The following is a 21,842-nucleotide window of genomic DNA, read 5'->3' as shown; positions in this document are numbered from 1 at the left end:
TGATTGTTGCCTAAATTAGTTGATTAATTAAGAATTGCAATCATTTGATTTTCAAAATTATTTTTCCTTCTATGTTTATTAGCTGCACTTCTGTAAAGGAGAACATTTCTTCATCAGATAGGCCTAGTTGAAATACAGTTCATAAACGAAAGTCAAGATAAAGGCTTAATTACTTCCTTTTAATCTCCGATTTTCAGAGTAAGAAGCTGGTGGCCTAGTTACTTGTCCAGTGTTATCCAATGAATTGGTGGGTTTGGGGGATGAGAAATTTCTCTCTCTCATTTTTTAAAGGATTATTATTAAACTCAAAGAGGTTTATATATTGAATAAATTTAAACCCATTGCATTCTTATTCTTTAAAGAAAAACCTTTTTAGTGAAGTATTGCACACATACAGAAAAGTGCACAAATCATAGTACATAGAAGGATTATCACAGATTGTCCCCCTTTGGCTGCTTTTAAAATACTCTGTTTTTCAGTAGTTTTACTATTATGTACTTAGAGTGGTTTTGGTCAGATTTATCCTGCTTAGTGTTCATAATGCCTCTTGAATTTGTTACTTGATGTATTTCATCTGTTTTAGAAAATTCTCAGCTAGTGTCTCTAAAATACTGTTTCTGCCCCGTTCTCTTTATTCTGGATGTTTTCTTATCAACTATTTTTTACTTCACTAATTTTCTCTGCAATTGTGTCTAATCTGCTGTTTAACCCATCTATTAAGTTCTTGATTTCAGTTGTAATATTTTTAACTTCTAGATTTTTCGTGTGGTTCTTTTTTTGTAGTTTATAATTCTCTGCCAGAATTCTCAGTCTTGTCCTTGAATTTATTAAGCACAATTATTTTAAAGCACATGTCTGACTTTTCCCTGTAGGTCTGTTTCTACTTTGTGTTGTTTCTCTTGTCTTTCAGTTATGTGGTCTTACCTTTTGCAGTTCCTGGTTATTTTTATTGCGTGCCAGATATTGTATATGAAAAATTTTGGAGATAATTGGAGGCCCTGGATGATGTTATCTTCCTCCGAAGAAAACTTTTACTTGTGGCAACTGGCTAAGCTAGGAATGCTATTACACTCATATTGACTTAATCCAATCTGATTGAGATGCTTCCAAGCCAGACTTGAGTCTCTGTAAGGGATGGTCTGTTTCTTTTTCACTCTTACATAAGATGAACCTCTTGGTCTTCCAGATGAAAGCCTGAAGGAATTACCTGGGTCCCTCTCCTTTGACAGACCCTGAATTCCTGTTTTTGCACTTTTCCTCCTCCAAGTCCTGTGAGCCCATCACACTTTCCGCTAAGCTTCTGTTCTACACATACTGATCTAAGCTACTGTTCACAGGATATCCCAGAGAGCACTCAATATAAGTGTAAAAACATCTTCATTGCTTTTCCCAACTGCAAAGTTTTCCATTCTGTGGATGTACCGTAGTTTATTGATAGACATTTTTGGGTTTTTACTATAGAAAATAATGCTGTAATGAATAACCTTGTGCATATGCTATTTCATAGTTTTGCAAATCTACCTTTGTAATCACTTTCTAAAGGTGAGATTTCTGAGTTAAAGTGCAAATACACATGTAATTTTCCTATATATTGCCAAATGTTCCTCCAATGAGGTTGTACCATTTTGTATTCCCACTGGCATTACATGAGAGTTCCTGTTTTCCTATAATCTCACTGAGTATATCATATTAGTTTTTTTAATTTTTGCATTTTTGTCACAGATTGTCAGTTTTCTTAGAGAATTGTAATTGAAATGTCTTCCATATCTGTAGTTATATTCCTTTTCTCTTCTCTAATGTTTTATGTTTGTGTTTTCTTCGTTTTCCTGATTAGCATTTTGTTAGCTTTTAAAAGAAACGAATATATTTATTCACCTCTTCTCTTGTGATTTAATTCTATTTTCTAATTTATTCATTTAGGTTTTTAATTTTTATCATTTCTTCTGTCCTGCTTTCTTTGGATTTATTTTTTGTACTTCTAAATTTTACATAATTACGTATGAATGACTGTGAGGCTATGTGTTTTCCTGTAAGTACACCTTTGGTTGCATCTCTATTACTGATTAGCTTTTTACCATTGCTCTATTTATATTTTTATTACTGATCTGTAAGATTTCTTCATATATTCTTGCTCTTTATGACATATGTTGTTAATATTTTTCTTAGTTGTTACTAGTCTTCCTTTCATGTATGAGGTTCCTTTTTCAGTTCAAAAGATTTACATTTTCATGTGTTCAAAAAAGCTGTGTATTTTTTCCTTTAGCGACTCTGGATTTTTTTTTTTTTTCAAACTTTATAACGTCTTCTTGCTTCTTTCACCCCATGCCTGGGTCAAGATTATGAAAATAATTTACCTATATATTTTCTGCCTCCTTAAAATTTATTTTTTATCTTTTAATCTTCTAGAATTCTTTTTGTTGAAAGGAATGAATTAGAGATCTAGCCTTTACTTTTGTGTGTGTGTGTGTGTGAGGAAGATCAGCCCTGAGCTAACATCTGATGCCAATCCTCCTCTTTTTTTCTGAGGAAGATTGGCCCTGAGCTAACATCCACGCCCATCTTCCTCTATTTTATATGGGATGCCGCCACAGCATGGCTCGACACGCAGTGCGTCGGTGCGCACCCAGGATCCGAACCAGCAAACGCCAGGCCGCCGCAGCAGGGCGCGTGCACTTAACCGTTTGCGCCACCGGGCCAGCCCCAAGCCTTTACATTTTTTTCTATTTAATTATTACTCAGTTAACGCAGTAGCAGTGATTCAGTTTTTTATCCCTTCTGATATGAAATTCAATCTGTATAATTTATTGAATTCCCATATATACTTGAATGTGTTTCTGGATTTTTTTCCCCCAATGTTCTGTCTATGGTACTATTTCTAATGTATTAATTAGTATAGTTTTGTACTATGTATTGTTTTATTATAAAATGTCTTTACTTTGCTCTTCAAAATTTTGGATAGTAGTTCCAAAGTTCACCCTTAAGTTTCAGTCTCGGCTATCTCCTTTCCATTTCTCATGCCCTTTGCACTATGGCTAACAAGTAATACCCCTGAATCTCTACCTCAGTAGGTTTTTAGTGTGCTCCCTGGACCTCTCCGGGGTTGTTTCACCTTCTGTTCTCCTAGAGTTATTTGACGTTCTCCAGTGCTGCTTTTTAGCCGGAAGTGGTTTTTTCTTCTCTTTTTGGGTATTTCTCAGCTGGAAGGAGCCCTAAAGTTCCTCCTTGCACTAAGGGAAGTCGTGAACTCATCTGACTTGACCTGTGAGGCCTGCTTGACCTAGTTTTACCTCTTGTCATTACCATACCATGGTCCGATTCACTATCAGGCTTTCCGTATGTGCAGTTCCTTCCACCTTTCCTCTTCCCTTACCAACTTGTGCAGGACTCTGTCTATTAGTAATAAATAATCATAGTAACTACCTTGGAAGGAGCACTCTTTGTCTGCTAGGGAAGACAGCAAATATTATTAAATACATTGTATTATTTAATCACATCCTATAAAATAGGTAATATTCTAATTTTTCAGATGAGAAACTGAGGTTCACAGAGGTTCAGAAAATTGCCCAACGACACACGCTAGTGAATGCTAAAGCTGGTTCACATCCAGGTCTGACTCCAGAACTTATGTTCCTAACCACTCTGCTGCACTTCCTCTGGGAAGCCTCCTCCCCTTCCCCCCAGCAACCCCAGGTGTTCCCATAGCACCCTGTACTGTCCAGAGCATATCTCCTCTAAATGATAACCTATGTGAAGGTGTGGGCATGTCTGGATCACTGCTGTGTCCCCAACACCTACCAAATCGTGTATTCTGTTTTACTTATGGACCATATGATTTATTTTGTGTGTCTCATAATTTCCCCTTCAATGCTAGACCTTGCATTTAAGACAGTAGAGTCTGCAGTAGAAAGTATTTCATGTGTAAAAGGGCACACCTCTGCTGCTAGACTGCTAATATGGAGTTGGGTCATCCTAATTAGGACTGGGTTTGATGTCTTGAGTGCATCACCAGCTTCAAATTCCCCCAAGCATTTGTTACCTTGTGCTTGAAGAATGGGGCCTGGTGTTTTTTTCAGTGTTTCTTTACCATCCTCTGCTGTCAGCCGTGCCTGCAGTAGAGTTGGAGAAGGGGTATTTCTGTTATCCTGGTCCAGCATCAATCTTGGGGAGTCCATGTGTGTGCCTGGTCTTAGAGGTGAGGCCTTCTCAGCATCTCTGAAATACTAAGATACAGCCAAACTCTGCCTTGTATCTGTGGTTGGTCTTGAGTGGGACTTTACTGCCCATTCCTCAGTGGTAGCAGACCTCTGCTTGGTATTGGTATAGAATCCTGGACCCGACGTAGTTTCCTGCCCCAACCCCCAGTGTTAGAAAATTTTTGCTTCTGTCCCTCTGCCAGCGGGAATGGATTTTTGCCTGTGTCCTGGAGATGAGAGGGTTTTCTGCTTCTCATTCAGGGGCAGATGGGTTGTGTTTCTACTTCTCCCCTAGAAGCAGTGGAAATTTGCCTGTGTTCTGGGCCAAGAGGGTTTGCTGCCTCAATAGCTTAAGGCTTTTGCTTAGCATGTGAGGAAGGTCTGGGAAGCAAGAGTCTTGGTGCCTGTCCCCAGCTGCAGCTGATCACTTTCTGCAAGCTTGGGCCAGATAGAGGGGCTTATGAGCACCTGGAGGAGGCCAGTGGAAAAGAACTTTCGGCTGAGTGCAAACTCCACTGTATCTGGGGCTCCAGCTTTCCAGACTGACACGTTAGACTACACTAAGCCTTTAAGAATTCATTGAGATTTTAGCTGATTTCTTCTTACCCGCTTCTTTGGAGACCATCTCTTCCTCCTGTGCTCTGCCAAAGGTGAGGGAGTGTGTGTGTTCCTTCTCTCCTTAGAGGGACTGTCCCTCTTGGGAGTTCATTTCACTTGATTGCCTTGCAAGATCATTCTCTGATGGCCTTAAGAAGACTTATGATTTATTATATTATCTAGCTTTTTCTCATTGTTAGGGTTAGGAGAGGCATTCTTTGCAGCTTTTTACATCCTAAGCAGAAGCCAGTGTGGGTGCCATATAATGCATCCCAGCCTCGCCCCAGAGAGCCCATTTGTTTTACATTTGAAGCAACTGAGGCCCAGAAGGTGACTTGTCCAGTCCATTGCAAATGGCGAAACTGGGACTAGAACCCAATCTAGAGCTTCTCTCTACTGACTTGCAGCTACCACTGTTTTTCCTTTAACTTCAGGGCTATAGCTCCCCTGTGTGCGATTCTTTACTGCTTTTCTTAGCACCACTGACTCTTCTTCCCAAGAAAGAATGTAAAAAGGGCACCAAGCATCATAGGTCTCTGAAGTTCTTGTGAAATCCATGGCATACAAGTTTAAAGATTATTTCCCTTCTGTGAGTTAACAATATCAAAGATAATTAACAAACATTGAAAATAATGAGTTGTAGAAGAATCAGTAGGATCTTTGTTTGGAGAGTGATTATTTTCACTTACCCTTGTACCTTTTTTCTCTCAAATGCTGTTGGGGGTTTTTTCCCTTCTAAACTAACAGTGACCCTATTCAAGATGCTGGAGTAATCTAAAGTAAATTCTGAATTTTACTGAAGTTTGACGTCATCCTAAAGATTTTTCTACATTAATTACATTTTTGGTTACTCTAATAAAATTTTCTTTTCTAAATTCAATATTTTCTACATCCAGTATGGAAGCTGAGACATAAGAGTAAGAAGGGATTTTTAAAATCTCATAAGCATTTGTTTTTGCAAATAAAAAACTGCAGCTCAAGTTAAGTGACTTACCAGAGGTCACACGGCTGATTATTGGCAGAGTTGGGACTAGAACTGGGACTCTTGTATTTCCAATGAGGATGAGAGGAGGCATTCAGTAGAATGTCAAAGCCATTAGAAAAAAAAAGAAAAGGGCCGGCCCCAGTGGCTTAGTGTTTAAGTTCGTTGCACTCGCTTCGGCAGCCCCGGTTTGGTTCCCAGGCAAAGACCTACACCACTTGTCTCTCAGTGGCCATACTGTTGCGGCAGCTCACATACAAAAAGAGGAAGATTGGCAGTGGATGTTAGCTCAGGACAAATCTTCCTCAGCAAAAAAAAAGCAGCAGCAGCAGCTACATCTTCCTAGAGAATTATTTTACTCAGATTTTACTTTTTACAAGATGTAGAAGGGCCTTTCTTTTTATAGTAAAAAACTAATGTATTTTGAAGAAGAATGGAAATGAATACTAGTTCATAAGGTAAAACATTAAATTTTAAAAAACAAAACGAAAAACTCCAAGCTGGCATGTGTGCTTACTGTCTCCTGCCAGTAGGAGGGCCCAAGGAAAAAGAGAAGCACTGTGCGGCACTCCACTTTCTGCCCAATGTGAGTAGCCTGCTAAGGTGATGTGATGGTTGGGGGCCACATCTTGGTTGGATTTCAATCAGACCATGCCTTTTTTGTGAGTTCTCTGGCTGTTTTCCAGGTATGGAAAAACATGTAAAGTTAGCCAGTGTCCCTTAGCAGCCACCATTATCTTTGCCTTCCCACCACTGGTTAGCATGTTTTTTGGGGGTTTTTTTTCTGAGAAAGATCGGCCCTGAGCTAACATCTGCCAATCCTCCTCTTCGTGCTGAGGAAGACTGGCCCTGGGATAACGTCCATGCCCATCTCCCTCCACTTCATATGGGATGCCACCACAGCATGGCTTGACAAGCGGTGCGTTGGTGCACGCCCGGAATCCGAACCAGCGAGTCCCGGGCCACTGCAGTGGAGCGTGCGCACTTAACTGCTTATGCCACCGGGCCGGCCCCTGGTTAGCATGTTTTTAATGACAGACTTCCCAGGGTTCTAGTTTAGGCTTGTGGGCCACGTTCAAACCACGTTGAAGGAATGAAAAAAGAGACCACGTGGTTGTGCGTTCCCACACAAGAACCGTGGTGCCATAACTCTGCCTTCTGCTCCCCCCTCGTTACTCCCTCCACACTGTTAAGGTTACACATTGTCTCATCTGCTCACAGGATTTATTCTTCAACTGTGATTCTGCATGTAATATAAAGCTAGTTCTTGCTATCAAAAGCTCGACATTTTGGGAGAAATCCAGTTCTGGTTGGAAATAACGTGGTCACAAAGCTTTTCAGTGTGTGCGCTAGTGAATTAGCCACGTAAGGATAACAAGAGTCTATCACCAAATGATTGGCTTTGAAGGTCGTTTGTGCATTAACTTTAAAAAGAGGTTTGCCTGTGCCTCACCTCCCTCTTCTTCCCCACTTTGGCAAAGACCCATTAATTTTGTTGAAGATTTTATTTTCTGCTGAAAATGCAGGAAATTTAGACAACTCTCTTGGAATCCCCCCAAAACTAATACAAACAAGATACATATGCTTCTCTTAAGGAAACTAAAAATAAATGATTTGAAACTATTTAGCTGTATAAATTCCCTCTTAAAAGGAAAGGGAAGTTTATATAATGAGGCAGCCATGAGTGCTGTTGACAAGGGAAGATCCTCCCCCCACTGCCAACTTGTGCGTTTGACGTGAAATCACGATTTAGCACAGACCTTGTTTGGGGTTCATTACCAACATGTACAAAACCATCAGAAAAATCTGAAAATGGGACCATTTTCTCATTGTCCTTGTTTTTATGTTTGAGATTTTCTGCAATAAAGTAAGTATGCCCCCCCTCTTTTTTTTTCCTTGAGAAAAAAGTCTGTTTGATCTGGGATCCATTCCTGGAATGGAAGCTGTGTGTACTAAAAAGAAAACACCACGAATGAAAAAGGCACAATATTCTCCACGTATTTTGCAGCTCTACCAATGAGCCATCAGATTTTATCTCTGACAAAGCTAATTTTGACACGGTACAGAGGAAACAGTTTTTAAAAGCATATCTTTTTATAAAACCTTATTTTATTCCATAAATGTAAGTCAATTTTTCTATACACTATCCCCTAAAGGACCAGTTTTATAAATGAATAGAAGTGGAATTTGGGGCTTACATTTAAGACTAAGAAATGTGATTTCTAAGTTCTTTGTAGTTACAGTAATTGCATTAATTTATCAGCTTTGGAAAGGCATTTATCTTTTTGTTCTTTTTTAGTCTAAAATCAAAATGATTTTTCTCCTTTAAAATACTTTAATGGGGCCTGGCACAGTGGCACAGTGGTTGGGTTCGCGAGTTCTGCTTTGGCGGCCCGGGGTTCGCCGATTCAGATCCTAGGCGTGGACCTACTCACCACTCATCAGGCCATGCTGAGGCGGCATCCCATATAGAAGAGCCACAACTCTACAACCATGATATACAACTGTGTACTGGGGCTTTGGGGAGAAAAAAGAGGAGATTGGCAACAGATCTTAGTGCAGGGCCAATCTTCTTCTTCAAAAAAAGCACTTTCATGTATTTTTATTTAAAAAAAAAACAACACTCACATGGTACTTATCCTATGCTAAATATTGTTTTAAGAGCTTTACAAATGCTACCTCATTTAATCTTCATGAAAGAAAAAATCATATAGCAATCTTCTTTACATACCTTTTGAAATTCTGACACTCCAATAGTGATTAGATTAGACAACCCTTTAGGTGTGTTTAAATACTGAGATTCGAATGATTTTTTAATTTTAAAGAAACTAATCAAATTCATACTAATTTTTCATCTTTTTACAAGTGATTATTTCCCAATAATTCTTTTTAAAAATGTAACATAAAGGATTTCATTTGCTTATTGCCAGGCATAGTAGATACCCGCACCAGAATCTAGTCATAGTAGCAATTTGAAGATTCAAGTAACTTGTAAATTATAAATACTGGGATAGTTTTCCTTGGAAATTAGAATTAGCCTGAAGTTTGATACTTTATTTCTAGTAAATCAGAATCTCCTGGTACATAATTCATCCCTCTGTTCCTTGATTATTTCATGACCTGCTTGGTGCCTTGAAGCTGCAGTTGATCTTCCAACACAAATGGAAGGATCCATAAGAGCATGATTTCTAGGAAACACCTTACAGAAGGAATGCTAGCTGTTCCTTAAAGGATGATTAAAGCAGTGGTTAACAGACAACTGCTGCCGCTTAAAGATGGAAATGAATCAGTTGAAGGATTATAAATGTACGTTTGTGTACTTATGTATCTTAAGGGAGGTAACTAAATATACAGAATTACATTTATGATCAAAATAGTCAAAAGGGTGAGCATCTAGCAGAATATGAATAGGATGATGAGAAGACTTTAAACCAGGTTGTATTGAGGGATAGTTGAAGTTGCTGGTGGGTTTGAGGAGAAGGTGATAGCTGTGACAGTGGCATAGAATGAAGACCATCACTATGGTGATGGACTTCTGCAAAGTCCATCGTTACAGCTAAGCTATAACGGTTTTCTGTAACTGCAAAGAAATAATGAACCAGGAGCCTCTCAAAGTTTTCTATGTTCAAGGATAAGTTGGTTGACCACTTGGTATGAATATTATAGAAGAGATTCTGGCATTAAAGAAAATGTCTTATATAACTTCTGAGTATGTCTTATGATTTTATAATTCTCTGATCAAATTATAAGCTCTCTGGATAGTTGATAGATGGACAGATGGAACTGGATAGATGATAACTGAATTGCTCAGTATTAAGCTAAAGAAGTGCTGGGCCGGCCCTGTGGCTTGGTGGTTAAGTGCGCGCGCTGCGATGCTGGTGGCCCGGGTTCGGATCCCGGGTGCGCATCGAGGCACCACTTCTCCGTCCATCATGAGGCCGAGTCCCACATACAGCAACTGGAAGGATGTGCAGCTATGACATACAACTATCTGCTGGGGCTTTGGGGGGAAAAAAAATAAAAAAATAAATAAATAAAAAATCTTTAAAAAAAAAAAAAATAGCTAAAGAAGTGCTGAATTGGATAAAATAATGTATGTAGAAATTTTTGGTACATTTTTGGAACATAATAAGATCAATGAATGTAGATACCTGAATTCAAAGAAACCTCATTTTATTTCTCAAGAAATAATCTTGTCAAAAGTACTTGTAGGGGTGCCAGCCCAGTGGCACAAGCAGTTAAGTGCACGCGCTCCGCTGCAGCGACCCGGGGTTCGCTGGTTCGGATCCCGGGTGCACACCAACGCACCGCTTGTCAAGCCATACTGTGGCGGCGTCCCATATAAAGTGGAGGAAGATGGGTGTGGATGTTAGCCCAGGGCCAGTCTTCCTCAGCAGAAAAAAAAAAAATGAGGAGGATTGGCAGATGTTAGCTCAAGGTTGATCCTCCTCACGAAAAAAAAAAAAAAGTACTTGTAGGAATAACTATGACTGACATCCAGCAGGTGCAGGCTGATAGGGCCACATGGGTTGTGTACATCCCACATCAAGCGGGACTAGCAGTTGTTAAATATTTTGACCTACTGGTTGTTAAATATTTTGAATTTCACCCCTGGATGTAACCAGGAAGGAAGCTGACCATATCTCATCAACAGAGTAGTTGGCCTGGAGTTGGGAGGAGGTCTTCATATTGAAATTTTAGCAACCTAAATTATTTACACTGTTACGTGTTAAAATAGATATTGAGATAGAATGAGTTAGGAAGCGTTGCATCTTCTTCAGTTTTTTGGAGTAGTTTGAGAAGGATAAGTCCTAAATCTTTGAATGTTTGGTAGAATTCTCCAGAGAAGCCATCTGGTCCTGGACTTTTGTTTTGGGGGAGATTTTTGATTACTGTTTCAATCTCTTTACTTATGATGGATCTATTCAGATTCTCTATTTCTTCTTGATTCAGTTTTGGGAGGTTGTATGAGTCTAAGAATTTGTCCATTTCTTCTAGGTTATTCAATTTGTTGGCATATAGTTTTTCATAGTATTCTCTTATAGTCCTTTGTATTTCTGTGGTATCCATTGTAATTTCTTCTCTTTCACTTCTAATTTTATTTATTTGAGCCTTCTTTCTTTTTTCTTAGTGAGTCTGGCTAAGGGTTTGTCAATTTTATCTTCTCAAAGAACCAGCTCTTAATTTCATTGATCATTTCTACTGTTTTTTTTGTTTCAATTTCATTTGTTTCTTCTCCAATTTTTGTTATTTCCCTCCTTCTGCTAACTTTGGGCTTTGTTTGTTCTTCTTTGTCTAGTTCTGTTAAGTGTAGTTTAAGATTACTTATTTGAGATTTTTCTTGTTTGTTAAGGTAGGCCTGTATTGCTATGAATTTCCCTCTTACAAACATTTTTGCTGCATCCCATAAGAGTTGGTATGATGTATTTTCATTTTTGTTTGTCTCCAGATTTTTTTTTTTAATTTTTTGTGAGGAAGATCAGCCCTGAGCTAACATCCATGCTAATCCTCCTCTTTTTGCGGAGGAAGACTGGCTCTGAGCTAACATCTATTGCCAGTCCACCTCCTTTTTTTTTTCACCCCAAAGCCCCAGTAGATAGTTGTATGTCATAGTTGCACATCCTTCTAGTTGCTGTATGTGGGATGCAGCCTCAGCATGGCCGGAGAAGCGGTGCGTCAGTGTGCACCCAGGCCGCCAGTAGTGGAGCACGCGCACTTAACCACTAAGCCACGGGCCCGGCCCTCCAGATTTTTTTTTTATTTCTCCTTTGATTTCTTCATTGATCCATTGGTTGTTCTGTAGCATGTTGTGTTTAGTCTCCACATATTTGTGACTTGCCTCAGCCATAAAAAAAGACAAAATCGTCCCATTTGCAACAACATGGATGGACCTTGAGGGTATTATGTTAAGCAAAATAAGCCAGACAGAGAAAGACAAACACCACCTGATTTCACTCATATGTGGAAGATAAACACATGGACAAAGAGAACAGATTAGTGGTTACCAGAGGGGAAGGGGGTTGAGGGGTGGTTGAAAGGGGTAAAGGGGCACATATATATATGGTGATGGATAAAAATTAGACTACTGGTGGTGAGCACGAGGCAGTCTATACAGAATACTGATAAATAATAATGTACACCTGAAATTTCATAATGTTGTAAACCATTATGACCTCAATAAAATAATAAAAAAAGAAAAAAATCGATATTGACAGAAAATGATCAGCTGCTCCTTGATTTAAACTTATTTTTAATTTGTAAAGTATGTTTAATGTCTCATTTTTCTCCTAATAGTTTTACAACATTAAAATATAGAAGGTGCTTCCTAGTATGACAGTCCAGCAAAATATGATATTGTATAAAATGTCTTTGCTGTAACTTCCCACATTATATTTACAGTTGATTTGAATAATGCTAGAAACTTTTTGTTCTTCTCATTCAGTTTATAAGTCTGCAGTTGAAAAGCATCTATAGAAGATAGCATTACAGAACTAGAACCTAACTTGTCACAAAAACGATATAAGAGAAGTTAAGTAAAACATGCCGTAACTCCTTTAAATGAAAGAAGGTTAGTGTAACTCTTAGAGAGCCTTCAGTCAAATGATTGATGCAGAGTGCAGACGAATGCAGAGTGTGCTTATTGATGTAAGGTTTCCAGTTTATATTTTACCTGGCTTGAGAATAAAATAAATGGTCAGTGTTTTAGTTTGTTTTTAAATGATCAAAAGCATCTTTTTGGAGGTTGGGTATATTACCTTGCTTGTTTCAGAAAACTACTCATTAAAACATTGAAAATAAACTGCCAATGTGTTTGAAAGCAGAAATTGTCAGCTATCAACAGGTAATTCATTTTTCAAATTTAAGTTTCATATATTAGGGCTTATACTTAACATAAGTGGGTATATGGTATATTTATGAACATAAAATTCTATAGACAGCTAGTATTTTTACTTGTATTAGTGAAGTAGTCATACTCTCTCACTGGGTGCTCTTAAATGACTTTGAGAGAGAATTCTGAAACTTGAAGTCTCTTCTTCCTCCTGTACTAATTCAAGTACCAAAATGAGATGAAAGTATAATCGAGAGAACTCCCATCAAGATTATGTTGTCAGTTCCCGATTTGAAGCCTAATGTCCTCCCGTTGCTCCCAAAACATCACAATAATAGATGAACCATAACAAGAGAAAACACATAGCCACCCCTAAAAATAAGATAGATATTTCTCGATGGAGCAGAAATAGAAAAGGCAGTCAAAGCAGGATCTGAGGCAGTGAGCCTGCCAAGTGTCAGGTCTGTAAGGAGGCAGAGATGGCTGGGCACTCAGCTACTGCAGGTGCAGCACCCAGGTGAGAGCAGCACACTAGTGCCAGATTACTGCTAGAAATTGGGAGCTGAAATAGATCTCTTATTGAAAGAGCCTGAATAAAGGTGCTAATAATGGCTGTGAAGTTCTGTGTCTAGGGAGAGGGGAGGACACAGAACCAGCCTCACAATGGGATTTTGAGCCAAACTGATACTGCTTGGTGAGAGACCCTGCCCATACTGTGTGTCTTCAGTGTGATTGCCGGGCAGGAGCCCTGAGACACCAATTATGAGACCTCATTTCAGAATGAGGGCTCTAGGAAGAGGTCACTGCATGACCTGCAGATTTGGGGGGATTAAACCACATTAGATGAGCCTGCATAAAAATATTCTGAAATACATGCTAAAATCTAACTTAATACTAAGAAAGACAGCTGACATAGTCATGATCATAGTTAAGGTAAATTTATCCAAACAGAATGGAAAATTAATAGAATAATTTTGAAATTACTCTAAAATCAGTATTTTTAGTATCCTCAAAGATAAATGAAAAATAATATTCATAAAGAAGAATAAATAATCGTGAAATAAAACAGGGAGAAATGAAATAAGAACATGACTGAGAAAGAACTAGTTAATTAGAAAGCTTAAAAATGAAAAAATATAGTCATTAAAATTTAAAGCTCAATAGACAAAATAAATTTTGAATTGGGAACTATCAAAGAGGGTTCGCAAATTGGAATATAATAATGAGAAAAAAATTGTCCAAATTATTTTATGAAAGAGACTAGGATGTCAGATAAAAAGTGCACTCTGAATACTAAGCAGGATAAATAAAGATAAATCAACACCTAGACACATGGTTGCAGAAATGAAGTGTTAAAGGATGAAAAGAAAATCTTAAAAGCTATCAAAAAGAAAAGACATTATCTACAGGGGAACAGTAGTTACATTTACAAAAAACTTCTCAATGGCAAAAATAGATGCCAGAATAAAATGAACCAACACCTTTAAAGTGCAGGAGAAAATAACTAGAATTCTATAAAATTTCTTATAAGAGAAAATGCAAAATAAAGACATTTTTCAACTGTACAAGGACTAGAAGAGTTTATTGTCCATAGGCCTCAGTGAAAACAGTGAGTACTAAAGGATGTACTTCAAGTAGAAGAAAAGTGGGTCTGCAGAGAAGTGGAATGCAGGAAACAATGATGTGCACTGAAATGAATATATAAATTAACTGTTGACTTTTTGAAAACCACTTTATGAGGTTTATTTTAAAGATGAAATTAAAAACCTAAGCAAATCTAAACAAAACAAGAAAGAAGAATAAGGTCAGAGATTACCGTTCAAGGAGGAGTGAAAGTATGTTAACCTTCTTGGGTCTTGTTCAGGATAGCAGTATTTTTAAAGTTGGATGTGTATGTTAAAATTTTAAGGGCTACCCCCTACAAGAATAGAAATACTATCTTTAGCCCACAAACCAGTAGAGGGGAAAAGGAGGGGCCAGGGTAATAAAAAGCTTTATTAATTCAACAGAGGCTGGAAAGGGAAGACAAGGTTGGAAGAGGTGAACTATAGATAAAGGATGGTAAACAGAAATGTGGCAGATTATATTTTCCAAAGATGACCCTAACAATATCTGCTGCCCCACATATTCTTCTAGAACTTTGCCACTCTTTAAGCAATAGAGTATGGCACTATTAGTAGTGACACTAAGGGATCGCTAAAATTAGATTCCTTGGAACCTTTGTGCTGTGAGAAGGCTCACACAGCCCAGAAGAGACCTTGTGCAGAAGAATCCAAGACACCGCTCCAGCTCACTGCCAGCACCAACTTGCCAGCCATGTGAGCTATCGTAAAAGTAGATCCTCCAACCCCCAGTCAAGCTGCCCCGTGTGAAGCCACGTGGAGCAGAGAAGAGCTGCCCTCACCACACCCAGCTCAAATTGTTAACAAAACAAATAATTACTGCTGTTGTAAGCTGCTAAGCTTCTGTGTAGTTTGTTACACAGCAATAGATAACTGATATAAAAGTCACAAAACAAGATGGTAGGAATAAATCCAATGATACCAATAATAACAATAAATGTAAATGAATTAAACTCACTTAAAAGTCAGAGACTATCAGATTAGATTTAAAAATTATAAAGCCTAGCTGTATATTTGCTTTTTAATTATATATGTTGTCAATAACACAGAAAGTTTGAAAATTAAAGGCTGGTGAAAGATATACCTGGCAAATGCTAAACAAAATGAAGATGGCATAGCAATATTAATATCAGTAAAGCACACTTTAATAAAACAAACTATGGATGAAGAGGAACAACACATAATGATAAAAATGTTTTTAAAAAGATGGCAATCATGAACCTATAGTCACTTTGAATATATGAATCACTTGAATTGATAAATCCTTTATCATGTGGTCAATTTTGACATAACTGTGTGAAGAAGTAATGAATCGTTCAAGCAGTGAATATTAAAAAGAAGAATTATACCTGTTGGTGAGAAAATGTGGGCAAGAGCTTTCCTGCATTGTCGGTGTAAATATGTTGTCATTGCTCCATAAGCAACAATTTGGCAACAATTTGGCAACATTTATAAATGTTACAAATACAACCTTTTCAGCAGTCCCTCTCCTGGAATCTTTCCCAGAAAAGTAAAAGTACCCAAATGTAAGAAGAGATCTACCAGGATGCTTATTGTAGCCTTGTTCAAAGAAACACAGAAACTGGAAATAAATTGAATACCCATTTAGTAGGAGAATGTTATGATGCATTTTATATATTTTACATATGCTATAAACCTATAATATATTGCTACTATATTGCTTCCGAAATCACTTTTCTTTTAGAATGGTTTATTTCCTTGTGTAGATCCACAGTTCTGTCTGGTTTCATTTTCCTTCTGTCTGAAGAAATTCCTTTAACATTTCTTATAGTGCAGACGTACAGGTAATACATTATCTCAGCTTTAATCTGGAGAAGTCTTTATTTTACCTTCATATTTGAAAGATATTTTTGCTAGTTATAGAATTCTTGCTTGACTCTTATTTGAGCATTTTAATGATGCCACTCCATTTAGATTGGCTTGCATAGTTTCTCGTGAGAAGCCTGCTATAATTCTTACCTTTGTGCCTCTGTAGTTAATGTGTTTTTTCTTCTGGCTGCCTTTAAGATTTTCTCTTTGTCTTTGGTTTTCAGTAGTTCGAATATGATGTTATCAAAGTGTGTGTGTTTGTTGTTTTTTTGTTTTGGGCTGACTTTGGGGGTATTCTCTGAGCTTCTTAGATCGGTTGTTTGATTCTTTCATTGTTTTTAGAAAATGCTCAGCCATTTTCTCTTCAAGATTCTGTCAAGTCTACTGTTGAACCCTTCTAGGCATTCTGCACTGCTTTTACCATAGATTTTAAAAATTCTAGCATTTCCATTTATCACTTTCATATAGTTTTCAGCTCTGCTGAAATTCCTCATTAGTTCAAATATATGTAAACTCATGGTAGATTTTGTAGATCATAGTTTTTTAAATTCCATGTTTGATATTTTTAGTATCATATTTCTGAGTCTGATTTTGCTAATTACTTTGTCTCTTAGACATGGGTTGTTTTTAACTTGCTTTTTTGTTTATCTCATAAATTTTGATTGAATGCTGGATGCTGTACTTAGAACAAAAGAGGTGAAGGTAAATTGTATGGAAATAAGCATACCTTTTTGTGTGCTAGACCAGGGTGGTAAACTTTTTCTGTAAGGGGCCAGATAGTAAATATTTTTTACTTTGCAGGCCATATGGTCTTTGAAGTATACTGTATCTGATATTAATATAACCACTTCTGCTTTCTTTTGATTAATATTTATTTGCGTAGTATATCTTCTTCCATCCTTTTACTTTAAACCAGCTGTATTTGAAGTAAGTTATGTTTGAAGTTTCTTGTAGATAGCATATAGTTGGGTCATATGTTTTTTATCCACTCTGCCAATCTTTGGGTTTTAATAATTGTATTTAGACCATTTCTAATTAATGTAATTATTGATATGTTAGAGCTTAAGTCTACCATTATACTTTCTGGTTTCTGATTGTTCCCTATTTTTCATTTGTCTATCTTGTTTTCCTCTCTTCTTGTAGATATTTGAACATTTTTTTAGCATTCCATTTTGATGTATCTGTAGTATGTGTGTATCTCTTTGTGTAGATTTGCTGTAGACATTACACATACATAACTTGTCACCATCTGGTAGTGTTACCAGTTCCCGTGAGATGGAGAAACCTTTCCCCCCTTTAAGTCCTTCTACCCTCCTGGTTTATAATATAATTGTCTTAGATGCTCCTTTACACACATTGAGAACCACATCAGACAATGTTATAATTTTTGCTTCAACTGTCAGGCATAATTTAGAAAACTCAAGAAGAGAAAGGTCTATTGTATTTACCTATATTTTTGCTCTTTCCATTGTTCTTTCTTCCAAGAGATTTGTTGATTGCTTACTTTGAGTTTTACTATCTTATAGCTATTTCATGTTCAGATTCCCAAAGACTGTTGACTCTGAGGAAAAAGAGACAATACAATCAATATAAAGATTGAAATGGCAGTGTAGAGAAATGAGATCATATTTACTGAATTAGGCACTTTTCTTGGACTTGGTAAGAACCTACCACCACTTTGCATTGTGGAAATCCTGTGATGTAGGATGATACAGTGATGAGAATATGAATAAAGATCTATTAAATGAGTGGCTGAGTAAGCTCCAAATTGTCTTCTAGGGTGGTGAGTCTATAATTTATGTGAAATTCCTAATTATCACGGTACTAAGTTCAAAAGATTTTAACTCAAATCCTTTAGTAACTGATAGACTTAATTCTAAAGATTCTTGACAAAAATAACCTTTTATTTTTCATGATCTTTCCAGTGCTGTTATAATTTTAAAGCAGTTACTCTCATTCTGATTAATTCTATCTTAAGGAGAAACACACTGAATCTGTGTGGGGATTTTCTTTCTTTATCAGGCACAAGACCTAAATGTCATCGAAGAAGTGATTCGAATGATGTTAGAGATCATCAATTCCTGCCTGACAAATTCTCTTCACCACAATCCAAACTTGGTGTATGCACTGCTTTACAAACGGGATCTCTTTGAACAATTTCGAACTCATCCTTCATTTCAGGATATAATGCAAAATATTGATCTGGTAAGTGTAAATGGAGATATTTATTATAATTCTTTTCTAAGTATTAAAGCAGAGAAACTTGAACAAACCTTGATAAAAACTACAATAGTTAGAATTCTTTCTTTCAACGTTAACTGTATTTACTGTGTTTTCTGCTATAACAATTGTTGCATTCAATTATGTATTATGTACATACACACACATATATATTCAATAGAATTGAGATCATACTTTATTTTATTGTTGTTAGTGCTGTTGAGTCGATTTCGACTCTTAGCGGCCCTGTGTACAGCAGAGCAGAGCCCTGCCCAGTCTTTTTGTGCCATTGTCTCATCTTCCAGCGCTACAGCAGACAATGCTCCACTGCTATTCACAGGGTTTTCATGGCCAATCGTTTAGTAAGGGGGTGGCCAGGTCCTTCTTCCTAGTCTGTCTTAGTCTGGAAGCTCCGCTGAAACCTGTCCACCGTGGGTGACCCAGCTGGTATGTGAAATACTGGTGGTGTAGCTTTCAGCATCACAGCAACGCAAAGCCACCACAGTATGACAACCGACGGATGGTGTGGTTCCCTGGCACAGAAACAATCTGGGCCATGGCAGTGAGAGTAAAATCTTAACCACTAGGCCACCAGAGCTGGTGTACTTTATTTTATACAGTTTGGTATTTGCCATTTTTACTTAACATTTAGATCATCAGCCTTTTTCTGTGTTATCATTAATTCTTTGGAAATCTCACATTTTAATATCTGTATAACCTCTATTACAGAGGTCCTAAAGTGTATTTAACAATTATCCCATTATTGTTCATTTTGGTTGTTTCTGATATTTTATATTATTTCGTAATTAATAAACAATTTGTAAATAAATCTTCTCTCACCTTTCTTTAGTTATATTTTTGGTATACTCTCAGAACTGAAATTTTGCTAGTTTTTACTGTCACAGGGTGTCTGTATTTTCAAGACTCAACACATGCTGCCAAATTGCTTTCCAGAAACATTGTACAGTTTATACATCTGCATATCATCACTATGATGATATGAGTAGTGAGAGATGGTCTATCTCACTGCACTCTTGCAGCTTTGAGTCCAGTCATGTGCCACATAGCGACGTTTCAGTCAACGACAGACCGCATATATGATGGTGGTCCCATACGATTAGTACCATAAAGCCTAGGTGTGTAGTAGGCTATACCATCTAGGTTTGAGTAAGTACACTCTATGATGTTCACACAACAACAAGATCGCCTAATGATGCATTTCTCAGAACGTATTCCCGTCGTTAAGCAACACATGATTGTATTATAATTAATATTTGTATTTTTATATCAAAAATTGTATTTCTTTATTATTTTAATTTTTTTGTGTGTGTGAGAAAGATTCGCTCTGAGCTAACATCTGTTGCCAATCTTCCTCTTTTTTTTTTTTTTTTTACTTGAGGAAGATTAGCCCTGAGCTAACATCTGTGCCAGTCTTCCTCTATTTTGTATGTGGGTCACCGCCACAGCGTGGCTTGACAAGTGGTGTAGGTCTGTGTCCGGGATCCAAACCTGCAAACCCAGGCTGCCAGAGTGGAGCATGCCAGCTTTAATCACTACGCCACAGAGCTGGCCCCATTATTATTTTTACTTTTAGTTTTTAATTACTGGTGTGGTTGAACATTTTTCACAGGTCTATGAACTTTTGCTTCCTTTCCTTTTTAAAAATGTTTTTTTTGCTGAATTTTCTATTGCTGTATTTATGTTTTTCAGTTCAATTTGATTCCACAAATATTTCTTGAGTAGCTAATCTGATTCAAAGTGCCAGGCACAAAAGTAAACTGAAGGGCCAACATCCTTGTTCTCGTATTACTTTCATTTAAGAAGACATTGAATAATTAAATTATCACACAAGTGTGTATATATATATATTATATATGTTAAATTTTAATATATTTTATATTATATATATAAAAAATTTAAATTTCTAGTATATAAATATGTATATAATTTCCATCATAAGTAAGCACATGTACGTGTACACCCAATGGTGGGATTGTTGAATAATGTGATTCATACTAAACTGTTGTCCGTGGGGTGTACCATTTCACTCTCTGACCAGTGGTGTGTGAGGATTCCTATTGCTTCACATCCTCATGAACACTTAGTTTTATTGGCTTTATAATGGCATCTCATTATAATTTTAATTTGTAATGCCTTGGTTACCAATGAGGATGAGCATGTTTCATATGGTTTTTTTTCCCATTTGCATTTTCTCTTTTGTGAAGTTCCTATTCAAGTCTTTTGCCAGCTTTTCTATTGAGTTATTTATATTTGTGCAAATTCTTTATATATTCTAGATTCTAGGCGTTTCTTGGTTTTCTCTTGCAAATGTCCAGTCACTACCACAGCTGCAGACTTTCTGACAGAATTCTAAAATTCCTCTCAAAATGGTCAAACAGATCAGATAAAATTTTCATGCCCATTGTCTTGGAGACCTACTTCCTGCCACGACGAGGTTTTGTGGTGGTTCTCCTGCCCAGCTGCAGCACCTTCCCGGGAATTTCCTTCACCTGTCTCCTGTGGTTGGTCTTGGCTCCTGTGTCTTCCGCTTTCTTGGTTTACTGCTTCATGTTGGTGGAGCATATACTACAGTAGCTTTCTGGGAAAAAGGTTTATGTGAGATAGATTTTTTTAATTTTTCATGTCTGAAAATGTTTTTCTTCTCTCTTTATATATGACTTGTTGTCTTTGGAAGCTTTTCTGATCTCTTTATCCTTGTGTTCTGAAATTTCATGATTCCTGTGCCTGGTTAATTATATTGGGCACTTGGAGGGTCCTTTGAGTCTAGAGGCTCATGCTCAGAACTGTCAAATATTCATTTTAGTTATTTCTTCCTTGCTGTCTTCTCTCTGTCTCCTGCTGTCTCCTCTCTGTGAAACTCCTGTTAGTCTCAAGGCCATTTCCATTTGAGCCCTCTACTGTCAATATCACTAAGTCTTATTTCTTGGACTGATCAGTGTCCTCAGATTAAGAGTACTCCAGGCACCTGCTTGGGGTCTGTCTATAAGCCTGTCTGCAAGGGTTTAAAAGCTGAGGTAGAAAGAGGCTGGATAAAGTTGGGGGGCGGAGTGAAGGGTGAGAGTGGCCTCTACAGCGAAAACTACCGGTTTTCTTTCAGTGTAGCAGCAATACATAGATGTACACATGGACGCTGATCAAATTTAAGAACATCTCTCCATTCTCATAAGCCAATTTTACCAAAACTGGTAAAATAACCAAATTAACCAATTTACTAAAGCTAATTTAACCAATGTAGGGTAACTTTTTGCTCACCCCGGTAGAGTCTTGTGTACTTGTTAGGTACTTAACTGAAATCAGCTTTGGGCTATAACCAGCCTCCCATTCCAAACTCTTAACATATAGGATCTGTCAATTGCTGAATACTCTGGAATCCACAGTTACACATGGATTTAATTACAACTATGCATACTGTTGCAAATCTGTTCTTTGATTTGCTCCATATCACTGCCATGTAATGATTGCTGGTAAACAGAAATTGCTCTCAGTTTATTTAGTGTTTTCATGGGCTTTCCTTAAGTTGCTTCAACTGTATACCTAAGGGTTGTAGC

At 37.4% G+C, this 21,842-nt stretch overlaps 1 protein-coding gene across 3 annotated transcripts in view; it reads left to right on the top strand.

Annotated features, from left to right (window-relative positions):
- DYM (dymeclin) overlaps positions 1-21,842 on the top strand; it is a 437,675-nt gene that overhangs the window by 284,148 nt on the left and 131,685 nt on the right. For all 3 annotated transcript variants that reach the window (XM_087439193.1, XM_004422520.3, XM_087439192.1), the window contains one exon: positions 18,076-18,258. In XM_087439193.1, coding sequence (XP_087295319.1) covers positions 18,076-18,258 — 183 coding nt within the window. The remainder of the gene's footprint in view (positions 1-18,075; positions 18,259-21,842) is intronic.

The sequence above is a fragment of the Ceratotherium simum genome, chromosome 14 (genome assembly GCF_057802395.1).
Source record: "Ceratotherium simum simum isolate JZ-2026a chromosome 14, ASM5780239v1, whole genome shotgun sequence".
NCBI classification, from domain to species: domain Eukaryota; kingdom Metazoa; phylum Chordata; class Mammalia; order Perissodactyla; family Rhinocerotidae; genus Ceratotherium; species Ceratotherium simum.
The sequence above is the reverse complement of the archived record's forward strand: the minus strand, read 5'-3'. Positions and strand labels throughout refer to the sequence as shown.